At 37.4% G+C, this 12,176-nt stretch overlaps 1 protein-coding gene across 1 annotated transcript in view; it reads left to right on the forward strand.

Moving 5' to 3' along the window:
• Positions 1–469: 469 nt before the first annotated feature.
• The window catches only part of LOC129939422 (sphingosine kinase 1), a 44,038-nt gene continuing 32,331 nt past the window's right edge, over positions 470–12,176 (forward strand). The window contains exon 1 of the mRNA XM_056047426.1: positions 470–1,539. Coding sequence (XP_055903401.1) covers positions 659–1,539 — 881 coding nt within the window. The 5' untranslated portion in view covers positions 470–658. The remainder of the gene's footprint in view (positions 1,540–12,176) is intronic.

The raw sequence follows: 12,176 nt of genomic DNA on the forward strand, positions 1-12,176 counted from the left end.
AAATAAAAGCTCTATGCACTATGCATTGCACTTTAACCGATTCTATAACTTAAATATGGAATGAATAAAGTTAGACAGACAGCCGCATTTAAGCAAATTGTTCTTAGAAAATTTCATGAAAACTATAGGCGCAGACACTTTAGTCATGACGACAATTCGGGTGACAGCTTTTTCCATTATTGTTAACACACTTTCCTTTTCACAATAAAGTGAATATCTATTAATTTTCTCTAAAACAGTTTATATTATCATAATTAACCCTATTATTTTAAAATACTGTATATTTTCCGTTCATAATTTTGGATATAAACCATTTGATGTATATCCCCCTTAAATATCTGGAAGATGTTGTTTAAAAATTTCCTATAATTTCTTATAGCAATGGAAACTTAACCATCTTCTATTCGTGATATTTTTGACACTTTTATCAGATGGTACGTCAAACAAATCGACCTTGGTACACACAGTACACAGAAACAGAAACGAAAGTGGGTTTATATCGTTTGTCGTTTGTGAGTGCAAGAAAATAAATTATACCTGCTCCGCTGTTCGTTCCCATTAAACAATTTAATTTTCTCAATCTCAACAAATCTGCATTGCGAAACCTGCTTTCCGTCTTCGTCTTCGTCTCCATTCCATTTTTTCAATTAAACAAAAAATGGGCTTGAATAAAGGAGTTAATTTAAGTGATATTAGTTCATCAGAACAAACCGAATTATCGGAAACATTTTATGTAAACAATAAGAAAAACACAATTTTCAAAGTTTCGCTCTCCGAAAAAGGGTTTAGCTTGAAAAAAACCACCAATGGTATTGTGAAAGAACGAATAATTGAAATTAACGATATAATCGGAAGTCATTGCATGCGAAGCAAGAAAAAGTCGAGAACTAATATCGGCTCGTGTGCCTGCTCCTCGCCCAATGTCAAGGATGTGAAGAGTGTTTTTGAAGAAGGCAGCGGCCTAGAGGCTTCGGGTGGCGAAGAAAACTGTGATTCAAGTGCATATCTTTATGTGTACGCTTATGTGCTAAAGAAAAGTCTTCGGAATAATATGAGACGCGAACGGACGGTGCTGACGTTAAGATTTCGGTCGTTCGATAAATATGATGATAACAACCGCGAAGCCCTCAAGTGGCACAATCACATCAAGAGATTACGAAATACTCTAACTGGCCATGGTAATAGTTCCATGTTCAGTGCACAGAATAAGATTTTGGTTATATTGAATCCGAAGTCGGGAGCAGGGAAAGCTCGAGAGTTATTCCATCAGGAAGTTGTGCCTGTGTTTGTGGAGGCAGAGATATCTTATGATTTGTATGTAACTAAGTATGCCAATTATGCCAAAGAGTTTATGCGATCCAAGGGAATGAGCAATTGGAGGGCGATTATCGTTGTCGGTGGAGATGGTATTTATTTTGAGGTCATAAATGGACTGATGCAGCGCCAGGATTGGAAGGAGACCTTCGAGAGAATATCAATTGGAGTTATACCGTGTGGTTCTGGCAATGGACTGGCCAAGTCTATATCCTTCTCGAATAAGTGAGTAAAAAAATAATATTATTCTTATTCAATAAGCAAGTTTAAAGTTTAAAATTTAAACAATAACTGTATTACATTAAAATGAAATACAAATTGTTCTTATACATTAAAGGTACCTGGTAGTACCCGTGGCATGATGGTTAGTGCGTTGGACTGTCATACGAGAGGTCTTGGGTTAGATCCCTGCCTATGCCATTTAAAGTTTTTTTTTTCTCGGGTTCTGCCTCTTGCGAGAAATTGTCAAATTCTCCAAGAGTAATTCTTGTCATGAAAAGTGCTTTCTCAAATTATCTGTTCGGATTCGGCAATACTCTTAAATAAATTGGTTAAGAGCTTGATCGGGGGCCATATCAACACCAAAACAAGCTCGTGTGCACAACTGTGTGTTAACCCACACAAAATCGATTTAGTCTTATTTTCGAGGAGATACAAAATTCCATTTGCCAACCCTCCTTATATTAAAGGAATCCAATTAAAATTCTCAGACGAGGCTGAATACATGGGTCTTGTCTTAGATAAAAAACAAAATTGGAAACGCAACGTACAAGAAAGAGTCAAAAAAGCTACTGTTGCTCTCTTTTCTTGCAAAAAAATAATAAACGTGGCTTACAACCCAGAATCACGCATTGGCTTACACATCCGTAATCAGACCAATTTATATATACGGTGTGGCAGTATGGCAGTAAACCGCGACAAATTAAATAAAGTCCAACGTTCAACTTTCCTATGTATAAGCGAATCGTTAAGCACGATCCCATCTGCGGCACTGGACACCTTACTCTACCTAACACCTCTTGATATATTTAGCAAACAAATAGCTGCAAGATCTGCTATTCGTCTCAAAGCTTCGTCGCAGTAGATTAACAACAACATTGGCCACTCCGTAATTCTAAGGTATTTAGATTCCAAAGCACACAGACTACACCTTCCTCCAACTGCAATTCGACAGAAACTTCCAGATTTCTATACCTTCCAGATCTATCTGAGAGGATATGGCATTCCTAGAAGACGAGTCAATCCATTTTTATACAGAAGGGGTGGAGGTGTGTACTCCGAACGACTGAAATTAAGTCTCTCATTCCGCCTTCCCAGTTCCAGTCGGAACTTTAAGCTATAAAAGAAGTCTTGTCCTGGCTTAAGGAAAACGTGATATCAACATCTGATATTCGTATTTTCTCAGATAGTCAGGCAGCTATAAAATATCTGGATTATGTCTCTACAAACTCTATAATAGTCCATAACTGTCGATCATCTCTAATGGAGATGGCACAACAGTTTAATATTCACCTTTGCTGAGTGCCGGGCCGTAGAGACATTCAAAGTAAGGCAGATAAACTTGCCAGGAACGGGACAGTACAGCACATTCTACTACGTTTGGCAAATGCTGGCATACCAATTGCTACTTGTAAACTATTGCTAATGCAAGACGCTATGGAGAAGGCAAACACCAGGTAGAACAACATCACCACGTATCAGGTCACAACAAAAATCTGGCCAAAACTAGATTTAAAGCTATCACGGTGCTTGTATCTGTAAGCACATCGCGTATAAGCTCGATAAAAGGTGCCATTAAAGGACACTGTCTAAAATGAAAGCACAACACGGCTAGGCATATTTTCAAATGACTTTTGCAGAAGCTGTATGGACGAGAAAGAGTAGGAAACAGTTCTTCATCTTCTCTGCACATGCACTGCTCTGGCTCGAAAACGCAAGAATTACCTAAGAGAATAATTCTTCTTTAACGATCTAAATCATATCAGCATAATCAGCCTCTCACGTTTCGTGAGGAACTCAAACTGATCCCATTGAGCTTAGGAGGAAGCCTCAAGATTCATGTGGTGTCCGTTTCCATCTTGGACAGCCACTTCAACCTAACCTAACCTAACCTAATCTTAATCCTCTGATAATAAATTACTTTTAAATATGGTCCTTCAAGGCTGTGAAGTAATTAGGATCAATCAACCAGTCAATTGTGCTTATGGAGTGAACATTGTTGAAATGAAATGAAATATCTTATTCGAGAAATGTGAGCTATGTTTTTATTAATTTTTCCTTAAAATCTTATTCATTCTAAAATATTTGGTAAAATAGATGCTTAGCTATTTAGGTTCATTAACAAAATGAAAATTTTGTATACTATTGAGTATTCGCTCTGAAAAACGCTTGAAACACTTTCAATAAATTCTGAGAATCAATCCATGTTTATTCTTTGGCACCCTTGTAAAAATTGTATAAGTGTCATTTTGAAAAAATATTGCGCGATAGTTTGTCAGATTTACCGCATCCTTTTTTTTGAATATTGAGAATATGATTGACTCTTGAAACTCATTTAGGAAAACTCCCCTTCCAATAGTTTGCTATAAATTGTTGTTAATTTCTGTTTCAGGTGAACCGTTTCGTGTTTATAAAATTCGATTGGTATTCCCTTTGCATCTGGAACTTCTCTATTCTTTAAAACTATTTCTATTTCCGGGCAACTGATATCTTAGTACAGATTATCAACTTACTTACTTACTTAAGGTGGCGCTACAGTCCTGTGTGAACTAGGGCCTCACCCAACAAACTTCTCCATCTAGCTCGGTCCCTAGCTAGATGTCTCCAGTTTCGCGCTCCAAGTTGGGTGAGGTCACCTTCCACTTGTGCGCGCCACCTGATCCGCGGTCTTCTTCTACTGCGCTGTCCTGTGGGTGCGGATTCGAAGACTTTCCGGGAAGGAGCATTGGTTTCCATGCGCTCTATGTGACCCAGCCATCTTAGTCGTTGGACTTTTACTCTTCTTGCTAAGTCTACGTCGCTGTACAGCCCGTACAGTTCGTCGTTCCATCTTCTCCTCCACTCCCCTTCGATGCATACGGGACCGTAGATCACACGAAGAACTTTTCTCTCGAAGCGACCCAAGGTGCTTTCATCCGCTTTTGTCATGGTCCATGCTTCTGCACCGTATAGCAGGACGGGGATGATAAGGGTCTTATATAGCAACACTTTGGTCCCTCGAGAGAGGACATTACCACTCAATTGCTTTCTTAGTCCAAAGAAACAGCGGTTAGCAAGAGTTATTCTGCGTTTGATCTCAGCGCTGGTGTTGTTTTCTGCGTTTACAGCGGAGCCTAGGTAGACGAAGTCCTTGACTACCTCAAAGTTACGTCTGTCGATTGTGACGTTTTGACCAAGACGTCGGTGTTGTATGTCCTTTCTTGACGACAACATGTACTTTGTTTTGCCCTCATTAACCGTTAAACCCATTTTCGCCGCCTCAATACTCAATTCTCACAAAAGCCCCATTGACATCACGCTGAGTTCTTCCGATTATGTCAATATCATCAACATATGCCAGTAATTGGACAGATTTTTGAAAGATAGTGCCTCTAGTGTTGACGTGTGAGCTCTGCACTATTTTTTCGAGCACGATGTTAAAAAAATCACATGACAGCGCATCACCTTGTCTAAAAACCTTGTTGGCATCGCAAGGTTCTGTTAAGTTGTTTCCAACATTTATGGATCAACGTGAATTCTCCATGGTCATCCTGCACAAACGTACGAGTTTTTCAGGGATGCCAAAACTAGACATGGCTCTATACAGCTCGTCCCTGTAGATGCTGTCATATGCGGCCTTGAAATCGACGAAAAGATGAAAAGATGGCGGGTGTCGATTTGGTGTTCTTGGGTTTTTTTCCAGGACCTGCCGTAATGCGAATATTTGATCGACTGTGGACTTTCCTGGTCTAAAACCACACTGATAGGGACCTATCAGGTTGTTGACGATGGGCTTTAGACGTTCACATATTACGGCAGAGAAGATTTTATAGGCGCTGTTAAGTAGACTTATTCCTCTATAGTTGGTGCAGTTTAGAGGGTCTCCTTGTTTCAGGATCGGGCAAACAATACTGAGATTCCATTCATCGGGCATGGTTTCTTCCGACCATATCTTACATATAAGTTGGTGCATGCTCCTAATAAACTTATCTCCAGCTGCTTTAAAGAGCTCGGCATTCAAGCCATCCGCTCCAGCGGCTTTGTTAGACTTCAACTTAGACATGGCAATCTTTACTTCGTCTAAGTCGGGAGGACGGGATTGTTAACTTTCGTCGTCTATATTGAATGGATCATCCTGCCTGACAGCGGAATTCAGTTCTTCGTCGCCGTTATACAGTCTGCAGAAGTGGTCCTTCCATATCCTCAGCATTGACTGCGGTTCCACTATGATGTTTCCACTTTCGTCTTTGCAGACTTCGGTTCTAGGTTTATGTACCTGTGAATTTCGTTTCACCTGTTCATAAAACTTTCGAACCTCATTCCTGCTTTTAAACCTCTCAACATCTTCGACCGCACGCTTCTCATGCCCTCTCTTTTTCGTACAGATTATCAACTACAATGCTTATTATTTTACTTAGAATTGGGCTTAAAGACTACTTGAAATGTTCTCCTAAAATATATTTTTTACGATAATATATTTTCCGTTTAGTTTTCATACTATTTTCCAGAATTCAGAAGCTGCTTCTTGCTGTTCACCATATAAATAATAAATATACTCTTTTTTGTATGTTTGTGTTTTGTATTCGCTTAAAAATAAAATAAATAAATTAGGTGGCGTCAAAAGTTCTAGCCAGGTTCAATTAATTTGAGAAAGCATTTTTCATGACACGAACCATTCTTGGCGGAGTTTTCAATTCCTCGCAAGGAGCAGTACCCGTGAAAAAAATGTTTAGATGGCACAGGCAAGGATTGAAGTAGCTTCCAAGTAAAGTACTTTTGCTTAAATAAACCTTGATTGGAATTTCAGAAAACTTGGATCCATGTAAAAGAAAGCTAGTTGTTATATCTTCCTTCCTCTCGTGTTTGCATAAATGAGCTGTTACACAATTTTTTCATTATCTTGGTTTTTCCTTCAACATGTTTCAAAGGCTGTCATTCAAAACGAACATACACTTTTGCCTTTTTTATTTTTGTACCTATAATCCTACGTTTAACGTTACGCTTTTAAACGTAATTTAGATTTGTTTCAAATAGCTGCTACTTAATACTAACAGAATTAAAAACGTGAGCTGAACACCATCAACATAACAGTTGCCCAGTTAATCCTAAAAATAAAAACTATTCAATCCATTCACTAGTTTCATTCTTTTAAAATTTAAAGAACTATCACAAAATTCTTTACCAGATACATTTTCTTTTAATTATTTAATAAGCGATAATAAAATCATTGATTTACACAAATCGAAGATCTTATCGGTCAAAATATAAAACATTTAAAAAGTACGTTTGCAACAAGATAAAAATATTATGTCCAAAAAATCAGGCATTTGACCTTTGAAATTACGTTTTATCTCAAAAAAAGAAAAAGATTGAGAAACATTTCTATAACGGATAGCTCAGAACAAGTTTGTTGACCAATTTCAATCTTACTCAATGCATTTTATAAAATGTATATGAATGGTAATTAGGTAGGTAGGGGTAAACTTAATTAGATTTCATTTGCAAATTGGTCATAATTACAAACGTTTTATTAAATATGTATGCAAATCGCAGTAAGGTCTAAAGAAACATTACATAATTTTGATTCCTTTGCGTATTCTCTTTATGTTTCATTCTTTTTGTATTATTATTATTTTTATTATTTATGGTTGTATAATAATAATAAAGAAAAAAAAACATATTAAGTTGATTTGAATCTCTGTTTGAGATATCATTGCCACCTGACAGATATATTATGTATGCCTACAGTGTCGTGCAAAAAAGTTAAGTAAATTATTTTTAACTTTTACGAATCGATTGCAATATATACATAAGTACCGTTTCGTTATGACTGTTTTAGATTTTAAATGACTGACTTATACTCGTATACCTACGCATTATCAACAACTAACAAAAAGTCCAGTATGGAGCAACAAAACACATTTATGAATAGAAATCAGATATTTAAATGATAGTGTTTTGCATTCTAACAGGTTTTATTTTTCATAGTTATTTTTTTTTTAATTTAATTAAATTGCATTTAAGTTTGTAAGACTTTTAAAGGGGATGCAGTTACGTAAGTGTGATATGAAAAGCAAAGCAAACAAAAGGCAGCATCACAAAACAATTATGAATAAAAAAACAAACAACGGAACGCATCATAACAAATAGTTATCAGTTGAGGAAATTACTTTAGCTAATTTATTACACGTTTGGTTTGTTAATATGACGCGTTTATTTTTAATTGCATATAATAGCTTAGTTAAATAAAATCTTTATATAGTTCATTATGTTGATACTTTGCCAGGTCAAGTTCAGATAATGCAAGTTTAGGATAATACAAATTAGGGCAATTTTCTACAAAAAAAAAAAAAACAATTTAAAACATATGAAACAAAGGGTGATCAAAATAAAACGGATCACTCACAATTAGGCTTCCAAAACGGAGTTCCTCAATAACTAAGCACCTGCTTCCGTTTCCAATGAATACAATTTGGACCAAATAAGTACTCGGAGTACTTCAGTTTGGGACTCAGTAATATTATTAATGATTTCCATACAACAAAGGGTGTTCCAAAATTAACGCTAGATTTAAAATTCAGTTGAAACATTTAAAGCATTTAACGTACACGCAAAAAGTTACGGCATAATAGTATACTTTTTGGATTTCGGATAGATTTTGTTCAGTTTTAATTAGACATTCGAAAGAACATTTTCACTGTAAAGGGAGAAGCTGAAAACTCTTAAGCAAGCTAAGCATTCCAAAGTCAGGTCACATAATAATGGAAAATACTAAATTTTTTCATGCGAATCTGAACACAGCATCTGATTGCGTATACTATCAAGGCTGGCTAGGAAAATTCAAAAACCATCGTGAAATTCATGGATTGAACGAAAAAAAAACTGAGGAAAAAGAATGACTACGAAGCTGCTACAGAAAATTTGCTAGAAAATTTTCTGAACTCATTCGACAATAGAATTTTAACAATTCCATTCAAAGAATTGTTTCGTCCTATCCTCGCACTGAAATCGTTGTTATGGGCGAATTCAATGTACACAATTCTTCATGGCTTCAACATTCGGGCCAGTCAACACCAGAAGGAGTGTGTGCTGAGATCTTCGCTGAGTTAAACCACCTAACTCAGCTGGTCAACGAGCCCACTCGAATATCGGTAGGTCGAGCAGAAAACACTCTTGACTTGTTTCTTACCTCTGACCCTGGTAAGTACACTATTAGTGTCCTATCTCCTCTAGGCACATCTGACCATTGTGTCATATCAGCAAATTTCTCGTGTAAAAACTCTCCAGTTAAAGAAAGAGCTCCTAAGAGAACCGTTTGGCAATACGAGAAAGCCAACTGGGACGGTCTCAATAATTATTTTAGGATCTTTAACTGGTCACTATGCTTCCTCGATAGTGACGTTGACGCCAGCGCTGATATGATCACAAGTTTGATTCTCCTAGGAATGAGAACTTTTATCCCGAATAGGGTTAAAAGCATCAGACCTAAGGAAAACGCATGGTTCGATGCGAGCTGTAAAGAGGTTATTAGGGTTAAGAAGGTAAGTTTCCGTTGTTTTAAAGCCAATCCAACTGAGGAAAACCGGAATAAGTTCAAGCAAGCCAGGAAGGCCTGCAACGCCCATATTCGACGGACCAAATTTTTACATGACCAAAAATTACGGCAAAAAATACTGCAATGTCCCAAAGGCAGTAAAAATTTTTGGTCATTTGTAAAAAATATGAGGAATTCTTCCTCTTCCTCGGTCCCTACGCTCGTTGTGAATGACACTCCATTTATTAGCTCCTTAGAGAAAGCAAATCTCTTTGCTAGGCAGTTCGCCGCCAACTCAACTCTGCCAGTGAGTGTTATGACTCCGCCTGTACTTGAGCGAGTTAATGATTCTATGGGGCAAATCTTTTTTCGCACTCGTACCGTAGCGAGGGTCCTAAAAGATCTTAACATACACAAATCTGCTGGTCCGGATGGTATCCCCGCTATTGTTCTGAAGAGGTGTTCTTCAACGCTGGCAAAACCACTGCGTAAGCTTTTTCATCTGTCCTACTCCTCAGGTCTCGTTCCGAGCGGATGGAAAACCGCATTTGTCCAGCCTATTCCCAAAAAAGGCGAATCTTCCTCACCGTCTAATTATCGACCGATTGCACTTACGTCCCTTCTTTCCAAGGTCATGGAAACGCTGATTAATTATCAGCTCAAGAAATATCTTGAAGAACGGAAGCTTCTTAATGACTGACAATATGGCTTTCGTAGCAATAGGTCCACTGGTGATCTCATGGTTCATCTCACCGAACAGTGGAACAAATCTTTACATAGCTTTAAAGAAAGTAAGATTATTGCACTTGATATTTCAAAAGCATTTGATAGGGTTTGGCATCAGGCTCTCTTATCGAAAATGCGTGCTTTCGGTTTGCATGAATCCCTCCTTGATTGGATTAGTAATTACCTTTCGAATCGTTCAATACAAGTTGTATTGGATGGATTCAAGTCTGAAAACCACAAAATAAATGCTGGTGTGCCCCAGGGCTCTGTTCTATCTCCAACACTCTTTCTCATTTTTATTAATGATCTCCTGTCTGCAACATCTAATCCAATAATAATAATTGTTTCGCTGACGATAGTACTCTTAGTTTTTCATATTCGTTTTCAGATTCACACCCCTCTTCTTCGGATGTGGAACTGCAACGACAAAATATGATAAGCTCATTAAATTCCGACCTAAACAGCATTGTACAATGGGGAATAAGAAACCGCGTGGAATTTAATGCTTCGAAAACGCAATGCTGTCTTGTATCGTTAAAGCGAAATATACCCCCGCTGCCATTATCCATAAATGGCACTTGCATCGAGGAAACTGAACATCTGGATATTCTTGGTATGTGTATCACCAACCACCTCTTGTGGAACGATCACATACGCGATGTAGCCAAAAATGCCGCAAGATGTTTGGGTTTTCTAAGGCGATGCAAGAAGTTTTTCTCCCCCTCTGATCTGGCTGTTATTTACAAGTCTTATATACGTCCAAAGCTTGAGTATAACTCCCATATCTGGGCTGGTCCTCCTGCAACTTACTTAAGCCTCTTGGATAGTATTGAACGTAGAGCATTTAGATTGATTGGTGATATTACCATCATAAGATCATTTACGTCACTTGAACATCGTCGAAATGTTTCTTGTCTCACCCTGTTTTACTGTTATTTTAATGGTTTATGCTCTAGAGAAATAGCCAGCTGCATTCCTCCCCTTAAACAGTTCAACCGTAATACTCGCGCTTCTAGGAATGCTCATCAATATACCCTCGAGCCCATCTTCGGTCGTACTGTCAAGTATAGAGATTCGTTCTTTAGCCGTACTATGCGAATGTGGAATGCCTTACCACACTCTGTCTTTCCCAGCTATTGCAATATTCAGGAATTCAAAACCAATGTACACCGACATCTCCTTTCAACCCCTCTCTCCCATTCCTAGTGCTCACACTGTGTCTACATAATAAGGGTAATATATCCCCTTGAGTGTGCGCTTATTATAAAAAAAAAAAAAAAAAAAAAAAAATCACATAATGCAAGGATTATTTTGGAAAATACTTTGCCAGGTAACAAGCATTTTGTTGAAAGGTATAAGAAACGCCTCTATGTACTGGTTTGTTCTTATGCTTCAGGGACTTATAAATATAAGTTGAAGGTTTTTGTTAAAAGTGCTCATCCAAGAGCTTTAAGAAATGCAGGAAAGCTTCCAGTTATTTAAAAAGCCAGAAAGTGGGCTTATGTGAACCAAAAATTGTTCCTCGGCTGGTTTAATAAAAACTTTGCCCCAGAAGTAAAAGAATACCTGGAACGAAAACAATCTTGACAGGAACTCTAAAATTGCATAACATTAGATAACTGCTGAGCCAACCCAGAGGCTAGTGAATTCAAAGCCCCAAACATGCAAGCGAGGAACTTTTTTTCCAAACTGCACTTCTCTGATTTATGTTACGGACCAATAATATTCGAAAGCTCAGAAAATCGGATCAGTTTTTCCAAGTCATTTAAAACCAATAATCCTTTATAGGGTATTTCTAAGTCCTGGAATTTGGTTACCACTGATATTGACATTTCTAAGCTTGCTCAGAAGAAGATGTTATTGACTTTGATTTCAATGCAATAAGAAATTGGGTTGACTCTGATGCGAATGTTTCATCATTTGGTGTTTTATCAGAGAACGAAATTATTGAAGTGGTGAACAACAACCTTGACAATGAGCCTGAAATTCTTTCAAATGAATTTAATGATGAGGAAATTACAAAAATTCCAATGCTATTAAGGCAAGTAACACAGTTTTTGGTCTTTTGATTGTAATTTTTCGTATTGAATCATAAAGTACATACAAGTAGGATAAGCGGGCGCGCGTAGCCAAAAAGACTTATAGGATGAATAAAAGAAATAAGGCACTAATTATTCAATAATTATTTATTGATTACTCTCTTACTGAAATGAGCCTTCAGGCTGAATGCCAGCATATATAAATATTTAGAACTTAAAACTTAGCAGCATATATTAGTGGATAAAGTTTGATTTCGTATTTGTCGGGCTTTGATTTCATGTACTGTCGGAAAGGACGTTTCCCTCGAAAGCCAACCATCATCTCATCGTTAACAACACTTCTCCCACTGAATATGGCAAAAGAC

Source organism: Eupeodes corollae, chromosome 1 (assembly GCF_945859685.1).
Source record: "Eupeodes corollae chromosome 1, idEupCoro1.1, whole genome shotgun sequence".
NCBI lineage: Eukaryota > Metazoa > Arthropoda > Insecta > Diptera > Syrphidae > Eupeodes > Eupeodes corollae.